General features: G+C 24.8%; 1 protein-coding gene across 1 annotated transcript in view; it reads right to left on the reverse strand.

Moving 5' to 3' along the window:
- The window catches only part of LOC136979143 (GRIP1-associated protein 1-like), an 87,418-nt gene that overhangs the window by 40,263 nt on the left and 30,980 nt on the right, over window positions 1-16,175 (reverse strand). The window contains exons 12-16 of the mRNA XM_067275073.1: window positions 13,127-13,304; window positions 10,238-10,372; window positions 6,812-6,907; window positions 4,799-4,945; window positions 955-1,179 (exon numbers count right to left, since the gene is read on the reverse strand). Of these exons, the coding sequence (XP_067131174.1) occupies window positions 955-1,179; window positions 4,799-4,945; window positions 6,812-6,907; window positions 10,238-10,372; window positions 13,127-13,304 (781 nt within the window). The remainder of the gene's footprint in view (window positions 1-954; window positions 1,180-4,798; window positions 4,946-6,811; window positions 6,908-10,237; window positions 10,373-13,126; window positions 13,305-16,175) is intronic.

A 16,175-nucleotide genomic window follows, 5' to 3' on the forward strand; every position in this document is an offset into this window, starting at 1 on the left:
TTATTCAAATCTCGCCTCTGTCTTATCAACGATCCCACTCTTTCCTCCTCCACTCGACCTGACAAGTAATTAGCTCCAGACTGGACAAGCCATCGGAATATGCCAAATGCCAAAAGAATATGCCAAAAGAATATGACAATGGAATGCTGAATATTCAAATACCTGTACCAGCATATCGGTTGTGTATGTTTCATTGTGCATCTTAAAAAATTTTACTGATGATGACCTTAAAAAGACCAAAAACATTTTGAAGTTAATGTAAAACTACTGAAGATAAAGGTTAGTGCTTCTCTAATTACTTGATTGTCTTCAGTTTGGATCTAATAAAAATTGCATTCATTATAATATATTTTTGTACATTTTTATTTTAAATATTTAAACAGAACATTTTTCAAATTTAAAAGTTTCATTCAAAAACAAAAAAAATTTCAGAACATTTTAAAGTTTGTGCTGCTCATTCTGTTCAAATATCTGTAACTGATAAAACCTTAAATAAAATAGACAAGTGATTTTAGTTAATATGAAAAACTTACAATGTTTTTTGTTACACATTAAGTTATAAAATATTATGTGGAAACTTAATATGGGAGAAAAGAACCTTTTCTATCAATTAAAAGTTTTGATATATTGTTACATAAATATATTTTTTTTAAGTACGACAGTTATATAAGCTTAAGATAATTTACCAATTAACATTTTTACTTTAATCTTTTAAATTTGAAATTATTGCAATAAATTTTAACAACATAAATATATCAGATATTTATATTGGCATTGAAGTGTTGTATATCTAATTTGATAAACAAAAACCATTTTAAATATGGAAGATACTCATACATATATAAATTAAAATTTCAGAGTTTAAAGAATGTATTATTAAAATATTAAATTAAAAAAAACTAAAACAATTAAGTTTAATATATCGAAATGCATATTACTACTAACTGAACTTACTTTTAATGCTGCTTCCATTTCAGTAGAAAGTTTGGAAAGTTTCTCATTATGTTCCTGAACTGATTTATTAAGAGTAGCTTGATGATGAGATTTTGCATCGTCAAAACTTTTTTCCAATTGTGTTAATTTTTGCTCTAGAATAGTTTTTTTATCTTCAGCAGTTTCTAATTTTAATTCCAAGTCTTTTACTAATGATTTATAGTAATCTAACTTTGAAGATTTCTCCTAAATTAGAATAAAATTGTTATTTAGAAAACTTTATAGTAACATCTGAAAAATCAAACAAATATATAGCAATGTGTGAGAAAAATATCATAGATATAAATATATATTTGGAAAAGTTAAATTTTTATAAAATATAGATACTATCAATATAAATTTGAAGTAATATGATTTAAATAATAAACAAAATGCTAACTTTTTATTTAATTTTAAGTAATTATTATTTCAATGATATATCTTAAATAACTACATTTATAGATCAAATTTCATTAAATTCAATAAAAAAATGCATAAACTATTATGTTTAAATTGATTAAGCATCTCATATTTCAAAACAACAAATACTGTAGCTTAGTTAAAATTCATTTTTATCAATTGTTTTCAATAGAAGCTAACTAAATATAATAAAATTTCATTAATCATTTGCATGAATAATCTCTTTTCTGTGTGAACTTTTCCAGAGTCAAATAATATTCTGATATTAATTTTTTAATATAAGTTATATATAACCAACTGACATTTGATTTTCTAAAAAATCAAATGTCAGTTGGTTATATATAACTTATATTAATATTAATTATATTAATAAAAATCACAAAACTAAAATATTAAACAAATTTCAGAATATCAATTTGCAATATAAATATAAAGAAAATATAGTAAGTGCCACTTACTGTAATCACTTTTGGACTAGTTTATACTGATAACAACTAAATTATAATATTATGAAAGTAATTAGACCACAGTTAGTGGAAACTCTAGTTTTATTAAATCAGATAGTTTAAAAAACATGTTAAAACAATTAAAAATGCTTAAAAATAAATTTAATAATTAAACTTAAGTTTATTAATTATAATAATTATTTTAATTCATCCAGTGTTATGTTTGGCTTGCTGTTTTTTGGCAATATTTCATTAATAAAATGCTCTTATTCAACACATGCTCTTATTGCACTTTCAAAATTCAACACATCTACACTTTTCAGTACAACAATGTACTCAAAGAGTTTCTCACATCTGAGAATTTGTTGGAGGCTGTAGACTGTCTTCATGTTAATTTTATTTAATTTCATCAGATAATTTTCCAGAGTCTTCTACAGTAACAATATGGCATATTAATAATGATCCTAGCAAACACTAGAATTTTCTTGTCAACTGCCAACTAGTTTTTATACTTTTCTTTTAAAGGACATATCATCTAAAGTGTTGTTTATGATCTCCTTTTCAACAGACAATTTCATTTTCAGATGTCTCTGTGCCTATTTTTTTTTTTTTTTTAACTTACCCCTTATAAAACAATTCTCAATGATCTTCTCAGACACTTGACCCACAACATTGCCAAAAGCTGTATTGCATCAATTACTGAAATTCTTTTAGCAATAGAAATTGTATTAATTTATCTTTAATTATCATCTAGTTCTCGTAAATTTTTGCACACATTTCACTTCTGTAGAGTGCCTTTAAGTTAGATATATTAGGCTATATCAGTTTGACAGTGCCAAACACATGGCTACAAAAGCACTACCAAACTGATTACAAGAACAGGACTGTTTTTAGACTAAAATTAAACTAATTTTAAGAAATTATCTAATTTTACTTAAAGATGGTTGATTAAGCTTAGGTCTTGTACTAAGATTAATAATTACAAATGAACTTTGAATTTAACTAATTAATTTAAAAAAGTCTAAAAGAAAAATTTGACCTGGAACAGAACTTGAGCTAATAACTTCTACTTTGTCAGCTTTCTGCAATTAATATGTATGGTCATATGATTCAAATTAATGTAGATCTGAAAGTGAAGATTGGTCAGAAAGATGTCCTCCTAGCATAATAGCATAATTATTATTTATTGCTATTATGTTATGTAGACCTCTATCAATTTGATATTACCATCTGCAAAGTAAGCAGTTGTTGAGAGTTTCAGTCCTACTCTGGTTTGTTCTTTTCTTCCAAAATTTTCTAAACTATTTAATTAAAATCAAAATTAATTTCTAATTATCAAGTTTTGCACAAGATGACTCCTTAACCACCTTCCTCTAGGCCAAATTTTATAATTTAACTAATTAAAATTAGCTTAATCATACCAAAACATAATCTGCTTTTGGATATTACCAGTTCCACATCTTGCAGGGCTAAATGCAATGTGTAAATGCAAGATCTTTTTGTTTGCACACTTAAGGCCTAGCAAGTTTCATTAAGAAAAGTAACTGCATAGTCCTCAGTAACTGCACAAGTTACACATGCATGGTGTAATGGTTCTTTTAGATATTTGTTTGGCTAATAAAATCAAAGTTTGATTTATTATGTATTTATTTACATCTTTATGAGAAAACATACAAAATTATAATACAATAAACGACTTCTTCTAATAACACTGTAGTGCATAACACAGAGACACAGACTAAAACCTTTCACAGTGTTGTATATGATAGAGAACCAACTAACCTGATGAAGGCCTTGGTGGAGGCCTTCATCAGGTTGAGAACTTATCTGGTTGAGAACTTCTCAACCTGATGAAAACATTAGTTGGATCTCTATTGTATACAACACTGAAAGGTTTTAGTCTAAAATTATAATATTTCATTTATCTTTTCATGTAACTAATTAAATATCAAATTGATATTGTTATTGTATTATATATTATTTGACTTTGCAATTGTTAATTTCAAATATAAATAATACTTTGAATTTGAAATAATACTTTTAAAATAATTTTATATAACATTAGACTATCTCTAAATAAACTAACTGAATGCATATTGGCTCATATAGTTCTATTATTATTAATATATTTAAACTATTTTTTTCTTTATAACTGAAACCGTGCTTCATACTTTGTTGCTTCAAACACAATTGAGTGTTACGAATTAAGACAATTGGCAGTTTTTTCATCTTTTATTCAGTTGAATGAAGATGAAAAAACTGCTAAGTGTCTTAATTTGTAACACTCAATTGTGTTTGAAGCAACAATATTTAAACTATATTAAATACCAAATAATTATAATAAAACTTTTAAAATGCATGTATGGACTCTAAGTTTAAAAAACTTTTATAAATTTAATTTATGTTCAATTAATCTACTGTAATACTTGTAACATTTTGATTTTGAAACTGATGACTACAGTTTCAACAGAAATGTAGTTTGCTTTGAAGTTCTATGAAAAACTTGTACTTTTATCCCTCTTTAAATGAACTGATAGCATGTAAAAATATTACTAATACACTTTCTAATATAAATTTATACCCTAAAATATGAAAGGAATAGGGATTTAAATTTTTTTGGTAATTATTTCATGCTGAAAATGAAAAATAGCAGTTAATGAAACATAATTCATTGATACAACATCACAACAAAAACCTTTTAACAGTGTTGTATTTGACACTTTACATTGTATTACTCACTACAGTGTTAATAGTAGAAGACGTTTATTTTGTATAATTCATTGATATATAAACAAAGTTCAGTTGGAGATATATTGCCATTTTCTGTGATATTAGTTTTTGCTTATTTTTGTTATGTTTATGTGATGTTTCAAAACTTATTTTGGATACCATTTATATTTTTTTCATGAAAATATAATAAGTTTTTAAAAAAATTTATTTTTAATAAAAATTTATTATACCTTTTCTAACTCCAATTCTTTCTTTAAATCATCTATCTGTGATAAATATTGCTCTCTTTGTTTGACAATTTCTTCAGTAAGTTGATCTGATGTTTCTTGTAAATGTACAGCCATTTCATCAAGAAGAGCCTTCCTTTTTTCTGCTACCTGTTAAGCATTTTAAAATTATCAGATACTGAAAATATTTTAATAAACAGAATATTTCATTCAAGCATTATCCAAATTAGAGTTTGAATAAATTATATGGATTATTTAAAATCAAAGTGTCTAAATATACCTAAGTTAAAATTTTAAATAGTAATAAAATAACAATGCTTATTACAGTATAAAATTGTAAATTGTAGATTCAGATTAAATTAATCTGAATCTTTTAATTTTTAAAAAGATAATTTCAATTGTATCTTTGATTCACTTATTTAATCTTTGATAACTAATAGTAATTTAATTCCTTAACAAAGTACCAGTACCTCATCAGCTTTTTAAATTCTCATTTCTAAACATTAGAAAGTAGTGAAAATGATTAATAAGTAAATACATACAGTAGAGAACCGAAAATTGGAATCAATTGGGGACTGGGGTTGTTCAGATTAGTGATTTGTTCCGATTACCGATTATGTACGAATAAATATATTAACCTGTCCGATGTTCAAATTTTTCTCCGTTGCGTGTCGCTTTGTGTTGAATTTTCGTCGATTTTAAACCTAACAAAAATTTTTATAATAATAATCGAGGCTATCGTATTGTTAAGAATTATTTCTTTATTTTGTACAAACAAAATAAATATATTGAAGAATATAAAAACATGAAAATTATACTTTAGAAGTAAATTTAGTATCAAAAACGTTCGATTCAGCATGACACAGTCCGACTGAAAATCGTTCCGATTACTGGCGATTCCGATTACCGGGGTTCCAATTAACGAGTCTCTACTGTATTTCTAAATACTTCTAAATACATATATATTTGTAGAAATTTTTCCCTCTTGAGAAAATATCTTGGAATATCAACAATCAGTGCTTTGTAAAGCTTTAGTGCCTTTATCTTATGTCATTACTCCAAAAATTAGACAGTAGTAGATTCTATGATTTTTGAGTTCATACTATGCTAAATGAATGGCATAGAATGGCATAGTAGTTGTAATAATTGCTATCTTTCTATGTCAAATTTCACAAAATTAGTGTTTTAAGTGAAATTCACGAGGATTCCAGTCTTTAATACAATACAACCCTCATTATAAGCATATCTTTTTTCTGAAAATCTCTCATAAATCAAAATCTTATAAACAGAGACTAACTTTTTCATCATTTCTTATGGTTAAAATTTGGGTCTCATTTCATCATAACCCATTGAGAAAAAGTGCACTAACACAAAACATACAAAGTAAGACAATGGATGAAAAGTGATCAGAATGTGATCTTGTCTACGTTATCCAAATAAGATTAAAGTATTACAAAACAGCTACTTACTTATCAACAAATGATTCTAACTAAAATTTAATAAAATAAATGAAAGTGTTTATTTAATTGGGTTGTTCGAAGATATAAAAAGAGATGACATAAAATGAGACACACAAAGTTATTAAAAATTTCTTTACTTAATGGTAAGAAAAACCTATGGTAAGTTAAGACAATAAGTAAATAGAAAACAGGTAAAATAGAGAAGATAAAAGTTTTTTTTAGTTAAATTAATGAAACTGTGCCTACAGATAATTTATAATGCAGAGATAAAATTCACAAAACTGCAAAACCCTCAATGAATGAAACACAGTGTAAATTAAACAAAGAAAACCTACAAGTCATCTAATCATAGTATATGAAAATTTCAATATTTTTGTATTCACGATTAAAAGATTTTGTTCTTATACATATTTATTGTCATATATTGTATCAAGTATTTTATCTCAAAAGCTGGGAAGAGAGATAAAAGAAAAGAATTTATTATATCAAATTTTTGTTTTATAAGTTAAAGTACTTGTAATAATATTTCATAAATAAAATTATTATAAAATCTTACTTTAGTGGCTTCAGCAACTGTATATTCTGCTGATTTCTTTTCTATGGTCATTTGCTTGAGATCATTCTCTAATTGTTGTGACTGATTTTGAGATTCCTAAGAAAAAAATCAAATATTTATATAATAATAATATTGAAATAAAATATTCAATGGATTTAATATTCAAGATACTAAATGAAGCATTTGTTTTTTTGGCATTTACAAAATTATGGCATTGCACACTTCAAATATTAAAAAAATAAATTAATTTATTTATTTTCATATTGTGAAAAAAATGTTACAGAATATAATTACATTTAGTTTTTTTTTAAGAAGTAAATTATCTTAAAAAGTATATAAACAGCAAATAATACAAAAGAAGATTAGGAAAAATATTTTAGATAAATTGAAAATTGTTTCAAATAAAAGAATAAAATAGTTTAAATATTGGGGTTGGTTTGTAAAAACTATTTTTTTATTACAGTCTTATTGGCATAACAAAGCTTTAAAGGTAACTTTGAAATTTACATCACACACACTATATACAACTATACAATCTCATAAAATTGCAAAGTTTGGCTTAAGTTGATTTTAAGTAAGTTTTTAAATAATTTTTAAAAGTTTTATATTTACAAGTGAAATTTAGATTTGCACATAACAAATTTACTTTTATAATAATATTTAATAATTAAGAAAATAGCTGTTTAAATAGTTTAATAATAAATTATAATAGTAATATTGATAGTATAAATAAAATTATACTTTATACTTGTAATGCTGATTGATAATATTTAAAATGAAATAAATGTGAAATAGAATTATAAATAAATAAAAATTGCCAACTTAGAAAATAATTTTGTTAAATGATCATAAAAACATTATACATTACAGTGATTGAAGAAGAGTCAGATAGACCCAAAATGTGTATTGTGCCCTATGATGTAAGAAATAAACAAGAAAGTCAATAGAAGTACAGCTGCTTTAAGTCCAAGGTTTGTGAATGATTTATAGTTATAATCGTGAAGAAAGAAAAATACATGGAAAGGTAACATTCAACAAATAAGAAATAATTTGTATATTTATTTAAACGTTATTTCAGGAATTTAAATTACATTTCAAGAGTAATCCAAAGAAAAAACAGAACTTTCAGTTTTTCACTTTTTCAGTTCACTTGTGCATTTTGTGCACATTGAATGGAAAATTCTTTTAAATGGCCTTTATCAGTCACCACATTTTCTGCACTGTACCAGTCTACACCATACAGTTTTAGATCTTCTGTAAGTCATCCTCCAAGTTTTCTTGGCTGATACCTTTTCCATTCCTCTCTCTCAGCAGCCAATTATTCATTTTTTCTATGTTTCTGTTCTACTATTTTTTTTTTTGAAACACTGAATATCAATAAGTTGAAATTACAAAAAAGGAATAGATTTGTAGATTATACCCTGCAAGTAAGCAAGCATCTACTCTTGAAAAATACAGAGAGTTGCAAAATGTTTGAAAATTTGGAATCCAAAAATTATACTTGTATCTTCTATCTTATAAAGTTAAATTGAAATCACCTCTGAATGTCTAATGCCTTTAGATTGAAGTTTAATGTCAAATTAAGAAATGCTAAATTGAAGCCTAAGTTTAATTGTTTTTATGGAGCACCATTAGGACTACTACAAATGAATGTATAATCAGGGTGAAATTTAAACCAAGAAATATTAAAATAATATTTCCTGTAAATTAAAATAATAATAATAATAAACTCAGTAAATTTTCTGTTTTTATTGAGAGCTAAAAGTATATACAAAATCAAAGTACTTTAATACAAATAAAAGCAGAAAATTTATTAAATATATTGATCCTGAAATTATTGCTGTTAATTAAATATCAGTAATTTTTCTTTTCCTAATTTAATGTAAAATTGGTGCAACAACTTAGAAAAATCTAAAGTAAAAATTTTCCCCTCACAATTTTTATTTGGATTTTATTAAATACTAGTAAAACTATAGTTGAGATTTACAGATAAACTTTAAATTTCTTCAAATTAAATATTTAAATTTGTTTACCTTTTAATGATTCACAAGATCCCGCATTACATATACAAATGTAGAAGGGAATAGTAGAACCATAAATGTGCATTACATATGTTTCATTTAGAAAAAATTATTCCTCTGTCATCATTTAAAGACAAAGTAAGACAATTTCTTAAAAAGGCAAGCTATTTCCTACTTTCATACTAAAAAAAAAATAACAAAAGTAAGAGACTATGAGTCCTGCACTAAATATGATAACAAGATTAAAATTTTCTCATTTCAAAAGAAATTTTTCATTCCATTTCAATTTTATTTGATGTAATGAAAAGATAAAAAAATAAAAAGATAAGAAATAATACAATAACCAAAGAGCAAATTACAAATTATATAAATAAATTGTGTCACCAAAACTTACATAATGTCAATAAAATATCAAATTCACTTTGCAATTATTAATGAACACTTAATGTTAATTTCTTGTTTTAAAGGAATTAATATCAATGAATTAAACAAGTAGTAATGTTGTAATTTTGACTGATCTGTAAAAATTTGAGAGTATATGATGCAACACAGAATGGAAAACAGTTCTATCACTTAAAAACAATCAGCTAACCAATCAGTCTTTAAATTTAGAAAGTGTTTTGTTTAAAAATTAACATTACAATTAGCACGTATCTCAAACAGCAATCTCTGTTAAAGTCCAATAATCTCAAACATTTGTTCTTAAAACAGTGTTGCCCCACTAAATGGTTGGTGCAACTCTGTTTTAAGAACTTAGTACTATTATTCTTAACATTATCAAATGCCAGATTCTAATACAATTTTAAAATTTAATTTGAAGTTATACAAAGTCATATAAATAAAACAATGTTAATGTTTTATTTGAAAATCATTATACTAAATTTAAATAAGAAAATGATTGCATCAAGTAATTGAGTACATTATACTTCACTTTAATATTTCAGCAAAATCTTAATTCTTAAATCTTAATTCTTTGTTCATAAAAAATGGTTAAATATGGAACTCATATTACTTTTAATTCTAATGTAGTAAAAAAGTTTAAAAAAATAATCTTAGAATCATGCAAATGGTAATTTCAGTAAAAAGCTAAATTATTTTGAGCAGTAAAATAATTAGTATTTTGCTATATTTGGTTTGAAAAGTGTACAACATTTTATTATTATTTTATTTATTAACTATAAAAATGTAATACAAATTTTAGTGATTATTTTTCATTACAGCTTATATTTTTAATTTTTTTTTAGAAATTTATTTATGTAAAGCCATATCACTGTGATTATAAAGAATTCATCCTAAGCAATGATTCCCATTAAAATAAAAAAATCTAATAACTGGTTGATTTGCATGATTTCAAGTTACACATTTAGTTCTTAAAATGTGTTATCATAAAGAAATAAATACTTACTTCTAATTGACAACTTAATAATTGCACTTCTTTCTGCGAATCTTCTAGTAACATTTTAGTTGCAAGTAAATCTGATTCCATTGCTTGTTTCTCTTCTTGTAATTGTTTTACTATTTCATTGCTATGTTCACTTATCTATAATTTAAATAAAAATTTCTAAATTAATAAAACAACATACAAATAATTTTAAAGTATTTCAACTATTTTACTTATTTGAAAATTTTTTATAAAGCTTTATTAATTATAAATTACAAGCTTTATCTAAAAATTTAATATTCTCTAAGTGTATATATATAATTCCTGGCTGAAGAAAAAGTTTTTAAATATCAAAAAAAATATTTTATAATTCTTGTAACAACATTGTATTTAATGAAATTAGCATGTATGATTTTTACAATCTTTCTTTCTGAAGAAGAAACCTTATGTCAAAATTTGAATTATATCATCAAAGAAAACACAATAATTAGAGTAAATTATTTTTCAAAAAATAATATTAAACAAAGTTGCCATAATTTAATTTATAGGGTAAATTTTTTGCTAGAAAGAATATTAGTCACATGAATCCTGAAATTATTATTTAATATTATATTTGTAAATATATACTTAACAGAATCAAAAACTTTGGATAAATCTTTAGAAAATATGTCATCATGAACTAATAATCTTTCAATAAATTATAAAGGAAATTTGATAAGAGCATTTCTAACAGATGTACTGAAAAAATTACTATTATTATGTAAGTACACTTTTACAGTGAATATTCATTTAAGATACAGATTAAACAAAACTGAAAAACTGGCAAGTGGCAAGACTGAAATTGTGGTCAAGTCCTTTCAAAAATATGGTATAAGTAAGGCAATGGATGATACTGAAGATTATTGTATAATAGTGCCAGTGAAGATAATGATGCTTATGGCAGTATTGAATCTGAAGTTAAATAATACTGAAATAATAAGAGTGATATCCTATATCTTTCTTTACTGTTTTTTGAATTTTTTTTTAATCCAATGGAAATATAAAATTCAATAATAGTAAATTTTTTAAAAGTATTTTAGAAAATACTTTTAAAAATTACATTCTAAAATTTACCTTTCCAAAATTAAGATTCATCTTTCACGCTGTAGTTTCTTACAAGACAACAAATGTGGTAATTAATTGCAAATATTGGAATTTTTTATAATTATTAAGTACAAAACTAGAATTAGAAAAACACAAAAATCTACAAAACTGTAATCAGTCACAATTATTATACTAAGCAATGCATAGTAACATAGTATGTTTTCAACTTCACCTCTCAAAGATAAAAAATTGATTACATTATGTTTTATTTATTTTATTATTTATTTCCTTGTATTATTTTTTAAAAATTACAAAACTTCTTGGTATATTAAAGCAAGCTGGAGTTCATATTTTCCAAAGATGTAGTTTGTAAAAGGTGCCCTATAATTATATACATTAGACAAAGATAGTGTGCTAACTTTTGCCTAACATACACCACATATCTAGATAATAAGCAAAGCACAAATAGAATTTTTGCCGTTCCTTTTATTTTTCTGAAAAAATAATATAAAGTGTTGTAAATAAATAAATATTCTCAAAAAAAATAAAAATTCTCAACCTCACTTCAAACATAGTGGCAGTGAGAGATATAGACAAAACATAAGGTTGCATCATGTTACAATAAGTGTAAAGAAATAGTTCCTTCCTATAGTAAGTGATGAAGTTCCAAGCATTCTGCTATGCATCAGTAATGCATAGTAGAATGCTTGGCAGTTACATGAAGCTTATGTTGGAAAGCTAGACCACTTAGCTTTCAAAAGACTTACATGCAATTTGTGAAATTCCCAACTTATGATAAGGAATGCATTTCATAAGTTGATTGCCCATCAAAAATGAAAAAAAATATACTCAAGATTCAATTATTTTATATCATTTTGTTGGTGCCTAAGAGAATCAAACTATATGTTAGCTTGAGAATCAAACTATCTTGTGCATGTTATGTAACATGCACAAGATGTGCAAATTGTGATGTTGGACTATAATGCTTACTAAGTGCTTTGTTACTTACAATACAAAACCATGTCTTTTAAATTCATACTGTAGCATATTACTTTTCACTTATAAATGAATAAAATACTAATTTTTAAAAATTATTACATTTTCATTTTAAGATCCCTAGTATTTGTTGTATTGTATTTGTCTAATGTCTTTTATATATTATATATATATATATATAATACCTTACTTTTTGAAAATGAACTATATATAAAATATTTCACCATAATTATCATGTTCAGAAAACTGTTATGCACCATTACAAACTTTTTAAAAATTCAACAAAAGTTAATTCTGGCATATCTGGTCTAATCATCTTAAATAAAAAATATCTAATAAAACAATCCTAAAATAACTATTTAGTAGCTTAGCTTATAAAATGTCAAATCCAACATTTCTGGTCACTCAACTGATCATACAATTCAGTTAAAACAAGTCAAACAAAACAAATGTCAGTTTTATTTTGCACACAAGAAATGTATATCTCATTTGCATAAAATTTTAATGCAAATTATAAAATTTATTTACAAAGATTAATATGATTATTTCCATTATTGTTGGATTCACAATATTTTTCTTAAAAATCATTAGTTATGATTTTAGTCTGTGGATTGCAATTCTCAGTGTCTTTCTTATGCATTAGATATTACTTGAACCAGATATTAAAATAGCAAGTATTGAAGTTGTATTTAAAATGCAACAAATCATATCACATAGTTAAAAATAATGGAAATAAAAATTAAATAGAAAAAATAATTAAATATAACTATAAATAGAATTCTCTTTCACTGAATCACAATAGTCCCTAGTATATAACATAATGTTAAATCTTACTTGAGATTTCAATAAGCTGATTGATTCTTCTAGTTGTTGAATTGTTAAAGAAGATTTCTGCTTTTGTTCTTGTTGAATTTGTAAAGAATTTGATAGCTGAGTTTGAAGTCTTTGAATTTGTTCATTCAATTGCTGAATATCATGATCCTTTGAAGACTGTAAGGCTTCATAAGATTTCCTAAAATATACAAGATACATTATATAAAATAAAACCTTAATGAGAGTTTTAATTTCAATATGAATAAAATCAAAATAAATTGTATCTTTATTAAATTACAAATCAAAAATTAAAACTTCTTTTATAGTATAATTTAGAGAATTATTTAAATGTTTTTGTTCTTTCTGTAAGAAAAACAAGTTAAATAGTGTAGAAGCAATTAGATTAAGACTATTACATAGTACAATTTTTATTTTTCTATATTAAACTTAAATAATTTCTTTGAAAAAGTTTTCATTATTAATGTTTATATATTCTTATCTCTCATTACCATACTTATTCAATTGAGTTTAATTATTGATATCAGATGAATTAATTAGTTTTTAATAAAAACAAAGCTATTCTAGAAATAAAAGTGAGAAATTTCAATTTATTCTGGAGTGATTCATCAATTCTTTGCCATAACTGGAATGTTTTTTTTTTAAAGCTTTAGTCTGAAGACAATTTTGATTAAAATATCTTGTCATAAATAATTTGGTTAAAATAAATAAAAATAAGTATTCTATTGCTACTGATAACTTTTAGTATTGAGCCAAATCCAAATTCTCTACAAAGATTTAATATTTTGGAATTGGAAAATTTAACTTTGGAAGAAATTAAGAGAATGCATTTCATATACCTAACTCAACAAATTGTGTTATACAGGGTGAGCCAAAAGTCACTTTACCATTTAAAAATGAAATAACTTTTTTACTTTTAATTATTTTATAAGTTTCTTTTTAACATTATAATGTATACATGTTGGAGATTTTTTTGGCCTAAACAATTTTAAATGACTCCTGTTATCCTCTTTACAAAGGTGAGCTCTTTCTATGGCACTCTCCATAACTGCTTGCAAAGTGACTCTGTTTATCATCCGAATTTCCTGATGAATATTGTCCTTCAGCTCAGCAAGAGTTTAGGACTTATTAATAAACACTTGCTGTTTCAAATATCCCCATAAAATGAAATCTAAAGCTGTCAGATCAGGGGAATGTGATGGCCAATGAAACTCTGCATTTCTAAAATTTATTGTTTCTCCGAAAATTTGCCTTAACAACTGCATGTTGTTCTGGCGTTAATTTACCCATAATTTATTTCTGAATTCTGTATTTTAAAAATCTGAAAAAAATATAATATAATAATGGCAAAAAGGTTATTTAATTTTTAAATGGTAAAGTGACTTTTGGCCCACCCTGTATGCTTAACACTGAAGTAAGATCAAATACAGAATAAAATAGTTTCTGCTTTTATTAAAATAAAACAAAAACAACTGGATGGATTGCAGAAGATGGATATATTAGCTGTCTTAGTTAAAAATTCTTGTGAAAGAAGGAAATCACTTCTCCCTTTCTATAACTTCTTTAAAGAAACAAGATATACAAGATAAACTTCATAATAATTACTTAGTATTGAACCATTCAAAAATTATAATTTTATAGAAAGACAACTGGTTAACACATAATAACACAACTGATTAATTTTTACTGAATTCTTCTTTACAAAATTCAATATCTTAAACATAAGTGATAAGGGGAGTGTCAGATGTTTGGGTTTCTGATTAAATGAGAAAGTAGTTGTTAACACAAGCAGCTCCTTTCCTTGTCCAAATAATAGGACCCACTTCTCAAGTGTTTCTGAAAAACAGACCTCTGAAAATTGAGTGTTTAGCTTATAAGGCTTTGGAAGTTCCTCAAAGTGATAATAGCTAAGTGGATAAGACACTAGGCACCAGAGAAAAACACTGCAGGTTCAAAACTTTGCAATTTTAGTTGTTTTTTTTTATGTGTAACAATTATTTTAATGTATTATTCCTCATGTTTAAAGCTTATAAAAAAGGTTGACTTAAAAATACATATAATGTGTCTGCAAGAGCAAATAAGCTTTGGACATTACAGAGCATGGATGAAAAAGACAAGTCTATTATGAAAATAGGATGTAATGTTTTTTTTTTCTAAAACAGCTTTTATTAGATGAATACAATGCTTTTATGACAATTATCATCTTAACTCATGTATATTTATCATCATCTCTTGCAAAGATTAATATATTCTTACACTATATCAATAAATTCCTAAAACTTCTTCTCTAAGCTAAGCTTTTCTGTAGATTTAACTCTTTTGTATCATTAAATGAAATTTTTATTTCTTCATATTTTTTTCAGATTTGGTGATATTATTATATTTGAAGTGTAACAAACATGAGAGCATGAGGAAATGGTTCATAACATTAACAATAAAAAAATGCTATGGCTATACCACCTTACTTTTATAATTGATCTTTTTTGTCCATGTACAGTGATGTCTGAAGCTTATTTTTCCAACTTTTCACATCTACTTTAATTTGTTTTATAAGCTTTAAACATGAGGAATAACAGTAATAATAATTCTAATAATACAGTAAAATAATAAAATAATTGTTACACATAAGAAAAAAAATCAACTAAAATTGTTGTAAAGTCTCAAATCTACGTTGTGTCACTCCAGTGCCTTGTCTATTCAGTTATCACTGTTTAAAGGAGACATTCCAAAGCCTTATAAGTTAAACACTCAATTTTCAGAGGCTGTTTTTTTGAAAGTGCTTGTGAAATGGGTTCTATCATTTAGGCAAGGAGTTGTTTGTGTTGATGGCTACATGTTCACCAAGTTTTGATCAAATTGGAAACCCAAACATCTGACCCTTTCTTTGTATGTTAAATGACAATTCTTCAAAAAATTTAAATATTGTAGTAACCAATTGAAACTGCCAATGATTAAAAAATAAAATAATTGATTATATATGAGACATTATTGTTTGAAATAGAATAACATAATAAGTTAATAGTTTTAAAAATTAGCAACAAATATATAATAG

The sequence above is a fragment of the Centruroides vittatus genome, unplaced genomic scaffold (genome assembly GCF_030686945.1).
Source record: "Centruroides vittatus isolate TY-2023 unplaced genomic scaffold, ASM3068694v2 contig_1154, whole genome shotgun sequence".
Classification (NCBI taxonomy): domain Eukaryota; kingdom Metazoa; phylum Arthropoda; class Arachnida; order Scorpiones; family Buthidae; genus Centruroides; species Centruroides vittatus.